The following is a 21,841-nucleotide window of genomic DNA, read 5'->3' as shown; positions in this document are numbered from 1 at the left end:
GAGAAATAACCAATAGGAAGAGGGCTAAGCCAGTCTGGTCAAGAGAAAGACAACTACACATTTTTGCCAGAAGACAGTGATACCAATATAAGGTGATCAAAGACTCTGCTGACACGGAAGTCATGCTGCATGTCTGAGCCTTGATTCTTTTAGGCCCAGATGTTCACCTGGTAGGGGGGGGGGGGGGGCTGCAGCATGTAGCCAGGGTAACACAGTGAAGCAACACCTACTCAAAACACAGTGGCCACAGCTGCAGGGATTCCTGTTTGGACATGCGCCGTAGGCACACAGCTGCATCGAGCGAGCCTTTCATGCTGTTCAGCCATGCAGGAATACAACACACCAGTCCGACCATTGACCATTGTGAAAGTGATGTCATTGACATATTCTGAAAACCACAGCCTCCAGTGGTAGGCAGGATACTCAAGATCAATTTTATGGTTAGAAATTTCAATGGATTTATCAGCTAAAGCCAATAGTCGATCAATAAAAAATATATAGATATAGACTATATATCACGCCAGCCGGTTTTGCTGTCAATCTATTCGATAAAATTTTATGTCTTAGCTGGATGTTGTTCCTTAAGTTACCAAACCACTGGGTAGTTCAAAAAAGCAACAAATCTTGTACACATCCTGGAAATAATACCGAATCATTTTCCTGTGTAAGTCAGGTAAGGCAGCGCTATGCTTTGGTATCTTTACCCGACAGTCGGTCCCTATGGAGCCCTATGACATCACGGCGTTTGCAGATGCTGAGCGCTTTCACTTTAAACACATGCTACTATTTCCAAAATGCCTGTCACGGTCCAAAAAGAAGGGCGCTGACCCGTGTAGTTGGACAGCTCCCCGTTCGACGCGCGGTCCCTGCGGTTCGGAGACGAGCGAGTTGCCCCAAGCCCCTCAAAGCCCGCCGGGTTCAATGGTGTTGCAAGGATATGGCTCAGTTCCAGCCCCTCAGCAGCCGACTGAAGCTATACAGCGTACAGCTCTTATCACTTCCCTGTCAATGATAAAAAAGAAGCCTGTATCCACAGCCTCCTTTTCAGGCCCTGCATTCTGTCAGCACACCCCCCCCCCACCCCCGAGCTTGGCTGACCACCTCACTCTAAACATGGCCGTCTGCCCCTTCAGTTTCCCTTTAGATTCCCTCCAAAACAAGAAGTCAGTAAGCCTGCTTATTGCTAGTCGATTCCTCAGACTCCCGGTAAAGACCAGTGTTGGTAGACGACCTACAAGTGAGTGTAGCATTGTGGTCCACTAGGCAGCAGGGAACAGTGAGAGCTCTGGGATGTTTGATTTCAGCCCAGTCTTTTGCTCCTAGACGCCACCCCTTCACCTCATTTTAGCTAACAGACCGATGTACAGTAGCTAGAGCCTGGTACCCCGGGAGGCTCTTCTGCTCTTACGTCATGCCCGTGTCCCATGGCCTTTCCTGGAGTTTCGGAAGAGAATTTGTGCAAAACATGCTAGAGGAGGGCTTCTCACGGCGTGGTCCAAAAACTCGACCTCCCTGGACACCCATTAACTGCAGTCACAAGAAACCCCGGGCTTACAGCTTCAGAGAAAATAAGAGACCGCTTTGCACAGGAACTGGTGATTCATTAGTCAAATGCAAGGCAAAAACACATGCTGATGCAGGATGGGTAAATGTGCATGCTGTCATAAATTTTAACTAAAAACTTTTAGCACTGAATATTATTATTCATCAGTCAAGGCTGTAATACACCTACTACCGACGCCAAGACTATACTCTCTCTTGCATTAAAGTTTATATTATGAATTCAATGATCGACAACACAACAATGCCCCTTACTGGCCACAAACAAGCTTTAACAGGGAAACAGGAAATAATGAGATGTATTTTAATTAGCATATGCATCGCAAACACCTGCCAGTCATTACACCAAGCTCTCCCCAGATCCTACTGGTGAAAACGGAAGCCTTGGGTTTTGAGCGGAGCACCAGAACACACACACACACACCTAGCCTTAATTATCAGTTGTTGGCCGTATCGTGTTCAAACATTAGAGCAGGAACCAAGCTTGCAGTAATGAAAGTCCTGGGGGCTGGGATTCATTTCTGAGCAGTTCAGCCACTCCATTTATAAAATTGCTATTGAATAGCAAAGAATTTACAGGGGGAATATAAACTATAATTACCTTTGGACACACTTGCAACAAAACGCACCTCAGAGGTTGAAACAGATTAGGAATTAATATTAATCATCGTGTTCAGGAATTAATGTGTTTTTATCGCAAAGTGCAACGAGCGTATTTTTCACATACGTGGTGCAAATCCATTTGGGTTAAAGGAACAAGCAGCTTAATCACTGATTTGCTACTGTTATGGACTTTGCTTCTATAATGTAGCAAACATAGGAGAACAATGGGTTTAAAGTTTCACTTTGCGCCTTTAAAGAGGTTTCACAATGTGACCTATAACCATGGGCAGGTTTATATAAGGCACTGCTCCCATCATCACATTTACTGATAATTTTTTTATTCAAATTACTGGCTTTGGATTTGTTGCAATGCTGTCAAAGGAAAGAGGATCATTAGGTCACTCCATATACTAAACCTTCCATGTTTATACTTTGAACTTGTGAAGAAATTACAGTCCAGTTTATAACCTCAGGCAATAAACGGGTTTTATGATACCATTATTATAAACTACTTGAACACCATTCAAAGTTATATTAGGATTACAAACGCCGTCCATAAATAATTGTTTCATTTTCCCAGCCGCAAGATGGACGGAAGAGGTGTCACATGAGTCAACGGCACCTAGAAATTTCCCACGCAGAGCAAGCAAACAGTAGCAAAACAAAATGAAAATGACCATTCAGCAGATTATGGATCATGCATGTTTACATCAGAGAAGAACTGGTTGCGTAGCAACTGGTATGTATCCTTACCTCAAACAAGTTTGTCGACTCATTGCCGTACTGACTGGAAATGATTTCTGATTGGTCACTGTACCACTTTAGTCCACCCAGGAAATCATCCGCATCCAGGTCGCTGACATCTAATTCTGAGAGATCAAGCTCCGGGAGGTCTGGACAGAGGGGCTGGTCTTCCCCAACCAAGGCCGCACACTGCAAGAGCACAGCACAAAACACAGGCTATAACGGGATGAAGGCTGCACAGCATCTCCACCAGAACATCTCAAAGCCCAGCATCTGTAGGATGTTCTCCCTGCTATGACTTTTTTTTTTTTTTTTGCATTTTCTTTTGTCTTTACATTTGATGAAGGCTGGTTGGTTCTGGATATTTTTTTTTTTTCTACAACAATAACTCTACAGCTCAAAAGACTCAGTGATGTATTGCACAGTTTAATGCCCCTGCAATTTAGGCAGTGATTTTCCAGGGACATTTTAAATTGATAAGCGGTTCAGGATCTTAGCCATGCTACCAGCAGCCGGTCAGCTCCTTCGACATCGCGGCTCGAGGGCAAGTCAACTTCGGCGTGATCAACTGCCCGTCGGAATCAAAGTGCCGTTTAGCGTTGCACGAGTCTCCATGTCACTGAAGCCCCATTGCAGTTTCATTATTCATTGGCCAAGATGACGTCCGTCTGACTGCCAGCTACTGCACTGCAATCAGGATACAAATCAGGTTCACCAGGTCCACGGAACCGTGACCGGAGAATCTGCAGATTTTTTTTTTTTTTAATCGTTATCTGGGTCTATATAATTTATAACAAAGGCAGTCCAGCTTTAAAGGCATGACGAGTTCCCGGAAAAAAGCTTTCAACCCCAAAGATTCAGCACACTGACACGCCACTTGATGTTAATTGCAGGGTTGCACAATCATGTCAAACATTGCAAACCGAAATGTGTATTATAACATTCAGAGTAGTGTTTTTTTGTTTTGCAAGCTGGGTTTGATTGTGTTGGCTCAGTAACTGTTCTGTGAAGGTTTACAGTTTGGCAAATGTGTTCAGAGGAAAACGTGACTCTCAGTGTGACCACGACCCCATACTGGATAAGTGACATGGATGGATGGATGGAATTCTCACATAATTCTCTTCTGAGACATAACTTTTTCAATGGTTTGGAATATGATTTATCACATACCACTATAAACTCCTATGTACACATAATTTAACTTCTCCTTGGACAGGGTGCAACACACCAGGTCTCAGAGAGACAAACTAATCTTTCCATTTTGGCCGCAGCTATAGTACAGCAGACTGGGATATTGTTAAAAATGAGTCCATGAAACAAGTGAGCAGAGAGATGTCAGCTCCAGCCGTCATCGTGCTCAGTTGCACTTGATCTAATTGAGCCAAACACCTTTTTTTGCCACTCACAGCTGGTATGAGTCAGATCTAAACTTCAGCTTTATCAGCCAAGCTATGCTATCGGTCGAAGGCTGAAGGCCTTCAAGGAAAGCAACGATACCCCACACCAAATACATATTTCTATTTAAAGTTCACAATGCAAAACGGGGGGGAGGGGGGGCTCAAATCATGTGCTACTGTACATCTGCAATTTAGTCATGCTCTCGTTAACGTACAAGACTTCAGAAGCAAGACATTAAGCACCACTAGCTACAGCAAGAGTTGAATTCTCCACCACCAGATGACAGAACACGTGTGTGTGTGTGTCCACAAGAGCTTAATTTCTGTTGTTAATTCCGGGATAGTAATAGAACAGATTGTGGGCTATTGGGTACCACCTCGGACATGCTGCCTGATTTATACACAGCGAACGCGTAAGACACTTAATACTACAGCTATGTGGGGATGATGATGGCGATGGAGCGGAGGAGCAATTCACTGATTGTAACGGCCTTTGGTAATTAAACCGCGTGATTTACGGCCCCCCTGTGGCTTTCACCAAAAAACGTTTTAGCAAAACCATAACAGACCAGAGGCTAGGCGACGAGTGGAGGGTGTTAATGCCCCGGAGCTTTGAAACACTGCCCTGGAAGCGTCAGAACACCAGAAAGCATCGGAAGGCCGGCGCTCACAGCAAATAACTTCTGGCGCATGTGAGATTTCACGCAAGAACCCAGATAATTAATATCTCAGGGAAGCCAACTGAGACGCAGATCTACAGCGGCTTCCTGCAAATACCGTCGGCACTTATTGAAAGATTCGGTGGCAAAACGCCGACAAAACGAGACCAGATGTGATGCTCAGTTTTAACGAAAGGGGGCTGCGCTGGTGTCGCTGTCTACATGACATCGTGCAAAAAGGCAAGGAGGAGAAAAGCGTCTTTAATACGAGCGCTAGGGAGAGAGCTGCATCCATGCATGCGTGTCGGGATTGCTGTGCGGCGATCGGCGTGTGTGTGTGTGTGTGTGGGTAAAACATCATGCCAGTGACACACGACGCATCTTATTCACTTATTCTCGCTATTAAAGCGCCGGGTATCTTTTACCAACGTTAACCTTGTAAGAGTAAACACTCACGGGATAAACTGTTGGACATTTTAACTCGACCTCAAGCAAACGTGATGTTACAACTATGGCTTGTTTTTCCAGTAATTAATGTTTATACAGACCCGCACGCTGTACCGCTGCCGCGCAGGCTTGAAGATGCGCTTTAATCATTCGGTTCCGTCGTATCTCAGATGGGTTGCATTACCGTAACTGGATAGTAAATTGCAATAATGATTTTTAACTCTGTTGTTAAGTGTTTCAGTCTATACTTATAGGTTGACAGGGCGTCGTTGCGAAATAAAAGTTGTACTGTACCTGACTTATAAATAATTCTGGCAATCAGCCACTTTCATTGGAAAGACTTAGCGATCGGATATATTTCACGTCAGTCTTAGAACATGTGGACATACTTTCCAATTACAGGGCATCGTACGGAGATAACGAGCAGCCCGGGACCACCAGGTATGCAATAACTACGGAGTTTATCCCTGCACATGAGAAAAACAGACATGTTAACTCCCTCATTCCTACCATTCGCACGCTTTGTGATCCCCCATCCTCCGTGCAACGGGCTGTTTGACAAGCATAAAATACCGTACTACTCTTAACCCATTCTGCAGTCCATCTTTCCAAATCGTCCCAACCCCGGGGGGGGGGGAAAAAATGACAGTTTACTAACATTTCATTTATGCTACTTACCTCTAGTTCCCTCCACAAAGAGTCCTGGTTACACCTTTCCCACGCCATCCACGCAATGAATGACGGATTTAAAAAAAAAATCAAGCAAAAAGGAAATCCAGCGGTTTTTCACTTGCTCTCTCTCAGGGAACTGCCCCCTAACTGAGAATGAACTGAAGGCACCTGTCTTACAACTGCCTGCCATCACATGACAAAGCTATTAAAAGTAGGCAGGGGAGTGACTCCTTCCAGCGCCCCCTCCTCACTACTTGAGTGAAGCCAATGACGTCCCGTCAGGCAGGCGGGCTCTGGCACACGCATAGTAAATATTTTCCACGATTAAATCCCCCGATCGTCGGGAGCACGGTGAGATCCATATGCTTTGCGGGTGCGTCCACCGGCACATTTAACTGCTGACGTTTGACGTCAAAGCGGCGCAAGTAGCACCGCGATTCGGGCGTCCGAGGCGGCGGCGCTCGGCAAAGCCAGAGCGGTCTGCGGGCGATCGGGGGGCTGAAATCATCAGGCATAATTTGCGGGGGGAATAACAACAGCAGCTAAGATTTGCAAAGATTACGAATCTGTATGCAAAACATTAAAATCGATTCCTAATAGATCGGCCAACTCCGGGATACATGCAATTTCGCCTCATCCGTTTTAAGCGAATGCGGCGATAGATGTTAAATCCTCGTAAAGCAAATACCGAGAATAAACAGAAACCTGTGCATTTTCCCCTCGTTATCTCAGATACTCCTTTAATTTGTGTAGACGGTAAATCAAACGGCTCCCTTTCGCCCCACACCCGCTAGTCTTTCATCCTCCGGGTGGGTGAAGAGTGTTTCCTCGGTTGTCATTCGGAATGTGTTTCAGGAAGTGCTGACTTGTTTTAATAGAGCATGGGACTGCACTGTTTATATGGAGACCGAAAGCAGAACTGCTGCTCCTTGTGTTATTATTTCTTTTTGTTCTTTATGCTTATCGGCAAATTGAATTCAGTGTCGGCACCACTTTGGACGTGCCAAGCCATTCCCCAGTCTCTCACTCCCCAACATTCCCCCCATTCTCTCTGGTTAATTTGTCGGTTATTTATTCTTGTTACGGATACAAAGTTGACTTCCCTAGGTGTAATTACATTGCTAATGTGTCCCAGAAAAAGAGCAGAAAAGCCGTTTATTCCTAAATTTTGGCTGGATAAATTAAAACTATCGTCTATAAAACATCAGTAGGTTAACAAGCGGGCAGTATCAACACATTGTGTGTACCAAACACACAGAAAACACATCAAACAATAACCAAAGATTAGTGTGGACGCCAGGAACATGCTCTGGTTCAGCTGACATGTAATCATCATGTGGTCAATTAGCCTACCTGTTATAAATAACCCATTGTTTTGTTGCTGGACCTATACAATATGCAAAAATATAATAGGCCGCAGTGGAACAATCATGAAGTACTCCTTCTGTGTGATGTTTTCAGTTGGATGAGCTAGCTGGACGAGAACCTCTCTCCTGGAAGAGAAGCGGCTTAGAACCATCCAACGTCAAGCCCTCAAAACTATTGTGAAGGAAAACCTTTGTAAAATGTGGGATTATGGATTAGCCAAAGCTGCTAATGAGGTACGTGTGCATCAGTCATTGGAGCAGCATGTCCGTGTGCCCTGGTGGTCTGTCTGTGCATTTACAGTAAACACATAGCTGGTGGTTTCTATAATTATTAGTTTTCATACCGTGTATCCTGATGCACGCTATCCAGCTACCAACCTTTGTCAGGGCACGAGCTGCTCAGGTCTTGAATAGATCTGGAGTTTTATTTTAATCTTGTTGGTTCCCGCACGTAACATCACCCTTGACTATGGGCCTGTCTTTGGAACTGTGTGTAATAGCAGAGTAACTGTCTTTCCTCATCAGAGGGGCTCCAAAGTAAACAACAGCCACAAGAACGTGGCGGCAGACATGTGATGAGGATGAACCGGAGGATAACTAAATCAGGGGAACCAAGGGAACACGTCTTGGAAGCATCAGAGATCAGAGGAACACAGACAAAAACAAAGAGGCAAACAACTGAATATGAAAGACATTGACTGGAACACAAGAAAAGGTGAACGACAAAGTGAGTATCATTGTTAATGCTACTAGGTTATGCCGGCCTACAAGCAACCACAGCTGCCTCACTAACTCCAAAGACTTCAAGGATAACAATGAGGTTGTACATGTACAACTTTTGTCAACCTGGACCTGTCTTGGGCCAGTCGCCCCCTGCTGGTTGGGGGGAGAACCGTAACATATGTACATCATATTTGGACAGCAGGATTTCTATGCATGTTTTGCTTCTTACCTTGCACAGAACATGGACGTTCTTTGATTTTAATGTTTCTTCTAAGTAGCTTCATGTCAAGGGACTGGGATCAACCTGACTTTTCTCTCTTATTAATGTCGACCGGAAAGAGCTAATTTTATTGTCAGTTCCATCCAAATGTAGCTGCTGAAAGCATATTAAGACAGAACCCCATGTTATACTCTTCTGCTTTTATTGGTTTAAATAGACTATTGTGTGCTTGCCATATATCGTAATGGCCCTGATGGCACAGCTAAACACACGGCCTGCAGAGGAAATAAAGTTCGACACTCTATTATGTTATATCAACACCGACTTAATGCAAAACCATTTCGAAAAAATGACATTCTGTTTAAAGAACTTATCAAGTTAATGTTGTTGCCTCGACATAATAATTAGCATAATAACTTGAAGTCCACCAGCGGAGAGTAATTTCAGTGGACAAACAGAATGAGTTGCCTTTTGAAATCGCGTGGCAGTATTTCATAATGTTATCCTGTCAACTGACCGACAATGAAAATTGCAGGGACTGCACGAAGAGCACAGGGACAGAGGCTTTTCTGTGTTGGTCGTACCCCCCCCCCCCCCCAAAAAAAAAAAAAAGCAATGCCCTGTACACAAACTTCAAACCATATAGTTTATGTTTATGTTAGGGTTTGTCGTGATATAATCATGGGTTATGTGGTCAGAGCTGTCAACATTTAGGCAAGGAAAATTATGTTTAGATGATTTTCTGGTTATTATACAACTATGATTTTAATGTCTGTCAAAATGTCAGCTTGGCCATTTGAAAGCCTCTCCTCATGTTAGCTCAGCAACCGTGAGATACAACCGCATATTTTTTCACTTGACAAATACAGCACACCTTGTTTGGCTAATCGATACCTCGTTGAGTTATTTAACTAATTAGGTAAACTAGATAAGTGAAATGTTGGCATTTAATGAATGCATGGAAAGGCTGTGGTGCCCCCGGGGGGGGGTTTGGGAACCGAAGCGGTGCCATCCAATAAGATATCTGTAACTTTTTGGAGAACAGAAGAAAATCTTGTTTTTTTTTTGTTTGTTAATTTTTGTGGTGCTATTAATTTGCATATGGTCTAATGTTAAATTGTGTTTTTTTTTCTGAGCAAATGCACGCTTAGAACCCAGTTAAATAGCTGTAAACATTTTCTTAGACTTTTGCACAGTACTGTTCATCATGACTGGAGAGAGCATTCCTCCATCCATACTTCAGTATTCGTGGAGGATCAAGACCAAGCCGGACCCTCATAATTTAATGATGGCACGCCTCTGCTTGAGGTACGGTGTTCACTTGCTGGTGTTCTCGAAAAAGCTGACTGGAAGAACACCAGGCGCCCTCACGTGAGCTAAATCAAGAAGGACTTTGTGTAGGGGTCAGAGCTAAAATGACTGAGCACATGCCCTGTGTCGGCTTTGGAACGGCTCATGTCCAAGCTAGGGAGACCATTTACACTCTCTTCATGCTTCTCATAGAGAAGCCACATGTATGATATCAGGTCTCCAGATAGACAGCGACCATCTTTCCAGCACTGACTGTCCCTATAAAAAAAACAAAGCACACGGTGAACCTTCCGGAACCTGAGAGCTGTCAGAAGCTGCCTGTCACTGCACCCTACTCCTTTTGAGTCTGATAAACCACTAACTTGATTCTGACATTCAAGAGCCACCAGCAAAAACTGCTTGGGGGGGGAGCATTGTAGCCATGCTCCATTTTTTTTTGTGAGAGGTCTTCCACAGCGAATGTCCCAGCTCTGGGGGGGGGGGGGTAGGAGGACAAGAAGCTCCAGCCAGCGAGAGAGAAGCAGGCAGACAGAGAGCAGGGGGGGTTTAAAAATACTTTTTTAGTCAATCAATGGATGACCTTCCATGACTGAGTATCATTGTCAAAAGGCACCAAAATAGACCCAAAGTCATGCTCCGCGACATATAAATGGAAACTATTTCTAGGCATTACGGATTTCAGATCGATGCGCCACGCTGGTCGCGAAACTCGGTAAAAACAATCTGCCCCGACTGCTTAGGTCCGGACTGGCAAACTTCATTCTTGGAATCGTGTGGATACACTTTTTTTTTTCCCTCTCCATCCACCCCCTTCGATTACCTAATTTGATCCATCGTTTTAATACTTTTGCCATTAAAGGATTAAATTCCTCCCTAAGATTGTTGCTATTTCATTGTGTATTAAGGCATACAATTTTTAATGGAAAAGTTTTCAGGGGAAATGTGCGCAAATATATACATACTGTATGTACAGTATATGCTCATGTAAACTGCAAGAATAATGAAAACCATAATGACTTATTAAGATATGCATTGGAATAAAAACTACCCACAGACATGGAGTGCACACACACACACACACACAAACACACACACGCACGCACATCCAGAAGAAGTCCATTTGATTTCCATAACTAGAATTCTTGTTTTCATGGCTTTTTTGAGAATCTCAACTGTTATGCACAGAGAGCAGGCTTGCATGTCCATCTCTGGCCCGCCCCTTTAAATATTTGCTGGGGGGGTGGTTATCGCTTGGTATTCTCCATTCTCCCTGAATAAACTGGAGATGACAGACTACTTTAATGACCCCATATAATGCTAGGTGACAGCAGGCTAGTCCACCACGGGACCGATTCTGCCCTCCGTCACCTTACAAGCACCCCAGCTGTGATGATCGCCACTAGGAAGGTAATTTAGGTACAAGGAACCAACCTTGGCTTCTTCCTCGGACTCCCAGCTGCAAGCTCCACATCCTGCGTAACCTCGATTGGCATTCGAATGCTGATTTGAGGAGATGTTTTATTAAATGGAGGATAGAGAGGTATTAATCAGTGGGAAGCGGTATTTTGGTTCCGTTCCCTTTGCTGCAGTAAATTCAGCTGAAGGATTACAGAATGGATGTTTACCTAATAATAATGCTTTAATTATTATTTGCTTAACAGATACAAATATGTAAGGACTATGAATTTGCACACATATTATGCGTATCAGGATAATAACTGAAGCCAGTAAAACTAAGTTCTGTTCCAAATGATTAATTATGTGCCCCCCCCCCCAGCACACTGAAACAACTGGGATCCCCCTTGTCCCAGCCAAAGGGAATAACCTGGTATTATCCCGTCAGGAGGACATGGATATGTGTCACTCGTCCTCTGTAAAACTGTGATACAGTACATTACTACTGGCTTGATATCAGCCACACATCTGTCAGCACGGACCAGATTTGATCATATTGGATACTCTGGCACCAAATACTGAAAATCACCAACTAGTATATACTGCCTTTAGTGGAATGTTGAATAGGAAGAGCAGCTGGCTGGAGGGAGGGATGGATGGACGGATGGACGGATGGATATTATCAGTGCTGTACTGACAAATCAATCTAATCACAGATGGACGCTAAACCCACGATGCGGTTCAGCCCGGACATTCCCCGAGAGTGACCCCTGACCCGTGGCAGCGGACACAGGTGGTACAGTGAGCCATGGCTCCTATAAAGCAGGGGGCATAATTCCCAAAAGTGCAGCAAGTTTGAGTTACCAGCATCTTCTTCGGTATGTTAGTCAGAGGTGGAGAGTTCAGGTCCAGAAAGTACAAGTCCAGACCAAGATTTTGTTTCAACCTATGCTCAACTGGTTGGTTGAAAAAAACTCTTGGTCTGGATTTGTACTTTCTGGACCTGAACTGCAGAAGTTAATAATAATAATAATAATAATAATAAATAAGACAAAGAAGAAGAATATAATTAGAATAATGATAATAAAAGGATAAGGTGTAAACAGGAGACACCACATACCAAGGCTTGTCCAGGGCTTCCTGCTAAAGTCTGTCACGTGGGGACACAAACTGGGTCACCAGGCTTTCAGACCACCTGCTGTGGGACTCACGCATTTGCCTGTATTACTCTCTCCTTCCTGTCCCCCCCCCCCCCCTTTCATTTTATCATCTGACATGTGAGGAAAAAATCCTGCAGGAGCCCACATGCAGCCATTGTGGGTGTCAAGCTGACTGACACGATGGTAACATAACATTCTGGGTAAACAGAAATATTTATGTCAATTACTATGACGAAAAAATCTACTGATAATGAAGACGGCTTACGGGAAGTTTGCAATGTTTCCATAGACTTACAAAGAGTCACATTTTCCATGAACTTGATTGCAATACAACACCGGCTGCCTAATATGGCTTTAGGGCTTGTTTTTGAGTAACATGACACTTTTACACAAGCGTATTTTGAGGTAAGGTGTTTCTTGCTGAACTGTGTTATTTTTAAAGAGATTTGGTTATCTTCCGAAATATCTTTCATGCTATTGCAAGATTCTTTGAAATCAGCTCTTCTCCCAAACGAATCCATGTGACAGCACCTCGTCACCCACGGATCTCCTTTCACGGCGCTTTCTGTGAGTCCGTCGCTTATCCGCGATTCACATCATCACTAAAAACAAACATGTTTACGGAAGCTTAATGCCGTCACCTGGATTTGCGGGCTGATTTTAAGCATATCTGTGGGATGGAGAACACCCATAGTGATCCAGTTTGTTCTGTATCTAGTCCCCAAGGCATCTCAGATCCGATGTCCCCTACATACGCAGAACGGACTGTCAATGAGACTCCATCTGCTCACATAGTGACCATTTCCCACAATTCCTTGTAATTTCTCTTCAGGGAGATAACAACTACAGATCCGTTCCAGATAAACGAGTGGAAAAGAACTCCCTACATATGTAGAAAGGATGTTTGCACCACGCAAACAAGAAATGACATTACATTTCAGAAAGGGGAAATCTGAAAGAGGTTATTATAATAATGAACGTACAATTGTGACACAGAGAGTCAGAATGAATGATGATCTCATCATTGACTCTCCAAGTTCCAGCGACACTTAATGTTGTTGGCGAACATTATTTGTTTAATCTTTCTACAAAATATAACTTAAAATTCTTATACGTGTCACCAAATTTATCGCTCTGTCTGTTCTCTTACTCTTTAGAAAATAGTAAAAAAAAATAACAAGTGAAGCTGGTCAAGCAAAGATATATACATATTTTTCTCTTTATTTTAATTTAATTGTCCGTATATTAATTTGCTATAACGACCATGGGGATTTCTGAAAATGTGAAATTGGGACCAGATGCTTTAAAACACACGATGTCAACTGAGATGATACCATTGAAGGTGGGGGGTGGGGGTGGGGGGGGGGAATGTCTAACAAGAAGAATGTGGGAGGAATGATAACAGGACCAGAGTTCATATGCATAATCTGAGAGTGTTGCCAAGCTGACAGACCCTCCTCTGGCCGGTCTGCATCTGGCCGGTCTGCATCCACTACGGATTTGTCAATAAACATACGATGGATAGAAAAAGCCCAAAAGCTGTTTCATCCTGCGACGTTTTCCCTGGTCACCCGGGGATCACGTCCATCCTCACCACGGCCGGAGTCTCCAACATCAGCGGGCACTACAGGATCTACGCAGAAGTTCGGATCCAACGCACATCTGGGCCCTGTCCAGGGGCTGGCAGTTTATTTTCACGGACCTTGGCAGTTTGCGATCGCATTATTTTTCCTGCCCGGGATGCGAGATCTCTCGGCGCCGTGAGGGACGACGCACGTGTGCAGCATTGCAACCGCATGAAGATCCATGCGCTTCTCGCCCGTGGTGTGCGCGGGGGAGGGGTTGAATTGAATGGTCTGCGACGTTTGATTTGGCACTGCGGGCCCCTCTTGGCCGCCAGCTGGCTGGCACATTGGCCGAGTCAGTCCATGCCAGGGTCAAAAGTGAAACGGGAGCTTCATCACCTATAAAAGTGCATCAAAGCGGGTGTATTCTTGTCGGTATGTGAACGTCCACAGCAGGCAGCCGGGTTATAAATAGTATTCTGGCAGTGGCAGAGGTGGACGTTCTGTGTTTATACAGTGCGTGTGCCTGGGCACAATTCCGGGCCGAAAGCGTGTGAGTTTATGATGCAGTTCGGCTGGATGTTTCAGGAGGGAGGCGCATTAACGGTCCGCCGCGCATGGACGAGGAGCACAGCAGTGCGCAAAAAAACATGCATCTTAATGCGACGCCCGTTTTGACGCTTAAACGGCCGGACGAACGGGGGACCGTTCACGTTCAGAACGGCGTTAGGGTTTTGCGCATCTACTGTGACTGCTTTGTGGAATTGAATCTGGGCGAAGAGTCTAAGGAGAAAAAAATGCACTTGCAGTGCCAGGAAGGTGAGCACAGCGTTATATCATCAAGCCCACCTGTTAGCAGATTTAGTAAGTGCTAAGCAGCGAGAGTGGAAGTTTGGCTGAAGCTTCTGTTCTGATTAGGAATCCTGGACTCGCAGACATGCACCTCTGAGGCATCTCAGCTTCTAAAGAGCATGTGTGTCTGTTTCGCACTGTAAATATACATGGGCGGGGGCACCCTGCCAGGAGGGGGTGGGTGAAGCCCACATTCTCCCCATGTGTTCCCGGTGTTAGCATTAGCATCGGCTAACTCTCGACGACAGGGGCGCGCGAGCGGAAGCCCGTGAGGCTGCCCCGCCATCTTGGGAAGCGTGCGGTTGTTCTCACAAAAGCGGAGTTGCTGCGCTAACGGGGGGCTTACGGGGGGCTCTCGGCTGGCGAGATCCAGGCGGCTGCCCGAGGGAGCAGGTCCCGGCAGCGGCTACAGCACTGATCGCGAATGCTGATGGAGGACAGTGAAAAGCCAGAGTTAACCTGGGCACCTCCGTCAGCTGCACGGGATCAAGCCAAACGCCAGAGTCTCCCGTGAGGAATGATGGATGCCTGTCTGTCTTCCTCTAATCTCAGAAGGACCCCTGATCCAAGGATTGTAAGATGCAGCTGGATGAGCGATAATCAGAGGAGTTTGGAAATCGGGTCTTAATAGGCCCAATGTCTTTCTAAAGAACCTGAGAGACAGATGACGGGTGCAGGGTCATTGCTGGAGAGGCAGACAGTTTTTGGTCTAAGCCCCACCCACTAGGACTGGTGTGACCTTTGACCTCTTCATCTGTCCACTCAACAGCCCTAATGCCACCATATGGAGGGGGAGCCGTACAAGACCTTAATTATATCCAGGCTATATAAGTAATATATAAAACAGCAACAAGACATATTTTCTAGGAATTATAGACCGTACGTTTTATCAGAAAGAGAACCAGCTAGCCTGACTGAAGCGGTAATATGAATTTGGAGGTTAATCATAATATTGAAAGAACCTTAAACCGTAATGCTTGTTTCTGCAAGTGAGAATTAATTCTGAAGAAAACGCAGCTCAACTCAAGTGAACAATCAGGAGTTCTGCAAAAAAAATAAATAACTGAAACAATATTCAAGTACAGAGACGACTCACCATCTGGGCTTTCGTAACTGTTTTGGAGCCGTTCCATAAAAAAACGGAATTGTGTCTGGCTTCCTATACCTTTCTGTAACGAGGTTAATTGCTGGCTGGCCATGAGGAGCTTACGTTCTCAAAATGAAGTAATATGATTAACTGTTTATCGACTATTTTAAGTTACGATGGTTTTCACATTAGATTTCCAGGGAAAGATTTGTCCACTATTGAATAACCTAATTTTAAAGCCATATTAAAATTACATTCTGGCATGTTCCTAATGTTTCTACATATTATAATTACATTGCGTATCATGCTGGAGAGTAAAAAGTAAAATACTAGACATTGACTTGTAACATAAATGAGGCATTTATGAGAATCTGCTTTGAAATGCTTGATGATTCGGACACCTTTCATTTCTCAAGACTATCATCCTATAAATTAATCCATGCGACCCCAACAATAAGCTCAGCTGTCTTTAACAAACCACTAATTAGCCCAAATATATTTACCATAAGGCTGCCCATTTCAGACCTGTCATGGAGTGTTTTGTCATTGCTTGGTCCAAGCCCCACCCACTGGAACTGGTGTGGCCTTTGACCTCTTCATCTGTCCATTCAACAGCCCTAATGCCACCATATGGAGAGGGAGCCATATAAGATTTTATCCAGGCTAATATATCAAGACATTTTCTAGAAATTTTCAACCATACTTATTATCAGAAAGAGAGCCAGCTAACCTGACTTCTGCGGTAATATGAATTCGGAGGTTAATCACAATATTGAAAGAACCTTAATGTTTGTTTGCAAGTGAGAATTAATTCTGAAGAAAACGCAGCTCAACTTAATTGAACAATCGGCAGTTTTGCAAAACAAATAACTGAAACAATATTCAAGTATAGAGAGGACTCACCATGAATGGAATTCATGTGTCATTGATATGGTTATATTATAACTACCATTTGCATTGAACATTCTGCAGTCCCACCTCGTCACATGGCAGTGATGTCACATGGCCAGGGGGACTTCGTCATGTGACCCCGGACTCACAAGACAGAGCTGCTCTAATGCATTAGGGCCACCCTAAGCTCATGCACTTTGATTTCACTCAGTTCATACATTTGAACGCAAAAGCACGACTCTATTTGTGGCCCATCACCTGTGACAGGCTTTAATTATTTGTGCCATTAATTATTTGCCAAGTCTTGTGCGTGAGCCAAGCGCACAAATAGGAACTTACCAGAAAAAATCTCTAAGGAAGGCGACCCAGTCAACCAGAGAAACTTGTCCCCTAAACACATTTTTTAAGAATAATTAAGCTGCATCGTCTCCGCCACAACAGGCATCTGAGAGACAGACTCCCAAGCTGATGGCTACTTCAGAACTGGAAGAGGACTTAAAGTGGATTTCTTTAAAACTTGAGTAGGAAGCGTAGGCCTGATAAGGTCTTCTAGAGGACTTTTCGCACAAGAGCATTACAGGCTTAAACTAGATGATTGGATGCATTTGAATTCCCCATCTTCTGCAAGCTGATTCACTGCAGGGGCAAAAGGAAACGTTCCCAGGAAAAGCGAAGGGACAGCTTGACAAAGATGAACAAGCAGCTCACAGAAGAGGAAGTTGGGAGAACAGGCTGCCTTATCAAACATCCAGCGACTCTCCTAGCAGGAAGTGGGGACCACTCCAATAGACAGGAACCTAACTGGGATCCCCACCGGACAACGCTCCCACTCAAGCAACCCTGCTGAAAGCCGGCTCCACTTTCATTTCCTCACATGTGGCAGCCTTTCATTATTTCTGGCATGAATCATTCGCCACGATTAGTCAGGTACACGCAGCGGTGGACAGTTCAGGTTCAGAAAGTACAAATCCAGACCAGGATTTTGTTTCAGCCAGCCAGGTGAGTATAAAGAGTCACAGTCACAGAGGACTGAACTGGTTGGTTGAAACAAAATCTCGATCTGGATTTGTACTTTCTGAACCTGAACTTTCCACCTTTGGGTACATGACCCATCATACCTACGGAGATCTCTGATCTCAATTCCCGGAAAAGTACAGCCCTGATGGTTTCGGTTAAGTATTCCTAAGCTGTGCACGTAAGCTTTAGACCAGACGTGCTAAGAAACCTACAGAAACTTGGTGTCAAAAGAAAAAACCAATTCCAAGCACGATGAGGACTTGCAAATCAGCTATGGACGCTTGTGAATATTGGATACAAACCAGAGATCGTAGCTTAATCACAATGGATGATTCTTTCCTATTGGCTCTGACAGTTGAATTGCCTCCAGTTTTACCTCTCAGGGTGGTAATCATCTCTTCTAGGGGGGAAAAAAAGAGCGGCAGATTGTTAAAAGGCTGCCTCTGGGCCGGCAAGCGAACCATATGGATGCCTTGTCCTGAAGAATAACACCTATCGTAAAAGCGCACAGGGGAGGGCTGACTGCCTCTCGGGCCCCCGCTTTATTAGCCAAATGAGCGTATGATGCAAAAGCCACAACCATAAAGATCTCGCCGGATTCACACCTCCCGTGTCCGCCGATGCGAAATGCTCCGTCATCGCCCGCTGGATTCTCATCACGCCCCGAGGTGAAGCATCCCTTACCTTCACAGGAAACGGTCTAACATTACCATACTCCTTCACACTTCCATTCAATATAAGTGGCATTAATATGACATTTCCAGACTGTCACTATAGGCAGTTACTATGCAGGGCCTGTCGATGTACAGTACAACGCAGGGGCAACTAATTAGGTTTAATAACTTGAAAAGGAACCACAGGTGCAAAAAAAAAAAAAAAAAGAGAGAGAGGAGAGGTGAACTCTGGGTATCACCACGGTTCTGTGGGTGTGTGGAGCTCGAGAAAAGCAAAGTTAACATTACTGCAGACCATCAGTGAGGCCGCAGCGTCGGTGCAAGAGACGTAAGGTCAATCTCGGACGAGAGAAAGCAATCTTGTTCCTCATTAATATAGACCTGTGTGAGTGACTTTGCTAAATCCGCCGTAGAAAATCATACCCCATGGGGTGCACCTCGTAACGCGTGCCTCTGGCTAACTGTTACCTCGCTCTCTTATGATCGATTTAAATATGCAAAATGTTAAAATTCTCCTCCGAATAAAACGGAAAGGATCATGCACTGAAGTTACCCTACCTAGTTCACTAAATAAGCTTTACTTTGATACTAATTTCCATTGTTTGCTCTTGAGCTATTTTGTCCTGAGTGCTTGAATGACACCCAAACTAGCTGAAATGAGCCGTGGAGGTCACATGACTCTGCACATGTGATGTGGGACATTCCGAGGGGCTCGCTGCAGCCAGGACAGAGCTGTTGGTCAGGAGACCTTCCCTCCCTGATCTAATCATTCCTGTGACCCCTCAGCCCCCTTGGTCTGTTCCTGAGACCACCCTACCCAGTTTGACACAACTGTCACCCTGCTATGATTTACCGTCACCTCCATGTCACTCCCAAATGGTCAGAATTCTACTTTCATTTATAGATGCACCTAAAGACATAATTTCCTTTTTAAGAAAAAGATCCGTTCTAGCTGCCCTAACCCTAACTCTTGCGGCCATAGCTTCCGGGATAAGCTACATACCCCCACAACCCTATATAGGACAAGCCGGTACAGAAAATGGATGAATGGATTAACCTGCACTACCCACGATGCTGAAAAATGTAATTCTTCATTTAAGACAGAAACTTAGCTACAGGCAGAAATTCAAGCTTGATTTACATGTGTCTGTTTCATTATTTTATCAATTTAGCTTTAATATTTCCGTGACTATTACCAAATAGTACGAAAAAAAATATTGTGTATAAATCAAGTGTAAATGTGTGGATCACATATATGTAGCTATATTTTGAGATTCTTTGCATTATTGCACCTTGGTTTTTCTGTGTCTGGCTGTTTGTGTAACGATGAAGTCTTCCTGGAGCTCCTGGGGTAGTCATGTGACTCAGTCATGTGACCCAGCCATGTGACCATGCCCTCTGCGGTGGAAAGGCAGGCGGTCACCATGGACGCACCGCTCCAACGTGCTCCCCCCCACCACGCCAGCAGGGCCGCGGCCCGTCAGCTGACTAACCGACAGCTGCCCGAGCCGCGTCCGCCTGCCCCCTGCCTGCCCCCCCCCCCCCCCCCCCCCCCCCGCCAATCCCCAAGCTCACAACCTTGAATGTTACCTTGCTATTAATGGACGCCGCTTGCGGGGAGGCCGTCCCAGAACCCGGGCCTCGTCTCCTTGGGCGAATTGCGGCCGCGTTCAGAGCAGGTGCCGAACGTAGCCTCTCCCACCTTCCTGGTCTTACAGCACTGTGCAGCTTTACATGCATGTAGTGGGACAGCACCAAAGCAGCAGGGGCGTAAACAGGGCCGGGTCCTGAGAGGCTGAATGCTGATTGGCCTGCGGAATCCCCTCTCCCCTGTCACTCATCCATTCAAAACATATCATTGGCTAATAATAAGTTTGGCCCCGTTGTTGGTTGTAGACCCTATTTTTTTGTCTCAGCGCCCCCCTAAAAAATAATTTTCAGTATTTTTGCATATAATTTATGGCCCCTGTTTGGCAAATTTTATTGTGGGGCTCTGGGGAGGCGGCGGGGGGGTCTGGTGTCCCATTCTCCAGGAGGCTGAGCCACACTAAGGGTCAGTCGCCCCTGGCTGGCCCCTGTGTATGAATTATGGCCCCTCTTATGCTCCCCCCACCTTAAAAAAAATCCCAGAATCGCCCCTGCAAGCGGGGCAATAAAAACGGCGTGCGTTACCATGACGAGTGTTTAACCCCGAATCGGCTCTAAAATGTGTGGCTGAGGGTATTTGCACAGCTAATGTTTAAACTCATGCGTATCGAGTGATATTCTCTTTGCTTAAAACGCGACCTGTCCATCCCGCTCTGGTCAACATTTACAATTAAATCACACTAAAGACTGCGCTTCCCCTAACAATATTTCCAAAGGGCTTAAGTAATCTATTGAGTGAGCCAATCTAGAGGTAAAATCAATTAGCAGGAAGACTGATTTTTTTTTCCCCCCATCTGTGGGTTGGGGTGAGAGGAGTGATACTCTCAGGCAGGGCTGTGGCAGTAAGATTGGCCCCCCCTGGTTTCACAGCCAGGCCGTCCTGGGGACCGTGGGTGTAACCCCCTGCCAGAGAGAGCGCGGGCGGGGGCACGCAGCCATCTGGAGTCCTGCTGGCCGCCCCGTGACCCAGCTTGACGCTGACGCCATCCCCAGTCCACAGGTGTGCGAAGCAGAGGTGCTGCCCCCAAAGCGTGACGCGCGGCCCTCAGGGCACCGTCAGCACAGCGCCTCCTTCAGGTGACGGCAGCAAGAAGCTCTGCCTGCTCCACTAAATCCCCTCAGCCGGGCTCACTTATTAATATGCAGGGGCGTGTATGAGGGCGTGGCCACAATGGCACTGGCCCCAGCTGAAAGCTGATTGGCCCTGCAGTGCCTCCTCCCCTGTCATTCAATGAATCAAAACATATCATTGGCTAATGATAAGGTCAGCCTCTCTGTATGAACTACGACCCCTCTTATGCCTCCTGCCTAGAATCGCCTCGTTTAATATGCAGGGCTTTGTTCAGGGACCAGATCTCAGTAATTCCCTTCAGGAAATCATCTGTCTTTTTGAGAGCAATGGGTAGCCGGCTCATTTAATGTAAGTGCTTTCCTTACTATTCTTAATGGGCAGCGCTGTGCGGGTGCTGTGTCTATTTCCCTGATTGAGGAATCGGTTTGATATTGTCTGGCCGTCGGGCCGCTTCGGCGCTGTAAGACTGCCAGAGGGCGTCGCGCCTCCGCTGCACGTCAGAGCCCATCCTCCCTTGGTCATGTGGCAAAGCAGAAAATACCACAAAAAAATGACATGGCCCCGTAGGCAAGAACCGGTCCACCTGTCTGACAAGGGGGGGCTGATTTGCAACCCCGCCCACCTCCCACTCTGCTTATAAACAATGCTCTTCTAGTTATTGCAACGTGTTATCATTCACAATTCCTTATGTATTGTGACGCCGTCCCTGAATATCCACCACTAAGTCTCCTCCTCATTTGTCAGCCTGTGCAACGCGGCTCTTCAAAGGTTATTTTAG

The 21,841-nt window shown here is 45.5% G+C and overlaps 1 protein-coding gene and 2 long non-coding RNA genes across 9 annotated transcripts in view; 2 read left to right on the top strand and 1 right to left on the bottom strand.

Annotated features, from left to right (window-relative positions):
• The window catches only part of LOC140582856 (uncharacterized), a 56,432-nt gene extending 53,310 nt beyond the window's left edge, over nt 1–3,122 (top strand). The window contains exons 2-3 of the long non-coding RNA XR_011985647.1: nt 2,744–2,902; nt 2,989–3,122. This is a non-coding gene — a long non-coding RNA (uncharacterized lncRNA). The remainder of the gene's footprint in view (nt 1–2,743; nt 2,903–2,988) is intronic.
• The window catches only part of LOC111853036 (peroxisome proliferator-activated receptor gamma coactivator 1-alpha), a 179,601-nt gene that overhangs the window by 22,577 nt on the left and 135,183 nt on the right, over nt 1–21,841 (bottom strand). Inside the window, exons 1-2 of one of the 4 annotated variants that reach the window (XM_023829493.2) lie at nt 19,935–20,085; nt 2,917–3,096 (exon numbers count right to left, since the gene is read on the bottom strand). In XM_023829493.2, the coding sequence (XP_023685261.2) occupies nt 2,917–3,096; nt 19,935–20,084 (330 nt within the window). In that variant the 5' untranslated portion in view covers nt 20,085. Of the gene's footprint in view, nt 1–2,916; nt 3,097–5,920; nt 5,937–6,088; nt 6,257–19,934; nt 20,086–21,841 lie in introns of those variants that run through there. The other 3 variants (XM_023829495.2, XM_072707246.1, XM_023829494.2) reach the window with 3 other exon arrangements.
• The window catches only part of LOC111853042 (uncharacterized), a 28,933-nt gene continuing 13,360 nt past the window's right edge, over nt 6,269–21,841 (top strand). Inside the window, exons 1-3 of one of the 4 annotated variants that reach the window (XR_011985646.1) lie at nt 6,269–6,433; nt 7,544–7,683; nt 7,975–8,176. This is a non-coding gene — a long non-coding RNA (uncharacterized lncRNA). Of the gene's footprint in view, nt 6,456–6,588; nt 6,892–7,543; nt 7,684–7,974; nt 8,705–21,841 lie in introns of those variants that run through there. The other 3 variants (XR_002840371.2, XR_002840372.2, XR_011985645.1) reach the window with 3 other exon arrangements.

Source organism: Paramormyrops kingsleyae, chromosome 25 (assembly GCF_048594095.1).
Source record: "Paramormyrops kingsleyae isolate MSU_618 chromosome 25, PKINGS_0.4, whole genome shotgun sequence".
NCBI lineage: Eukaryota > Metazoa > Chordata > Actinopteri > Osteoglossiformes > Mormyridae > Paramormyrops > Paramormyrops kingsleyae.
This window is presented reverse-complemented; position numbering and strand designations above follow the sequence as displayed.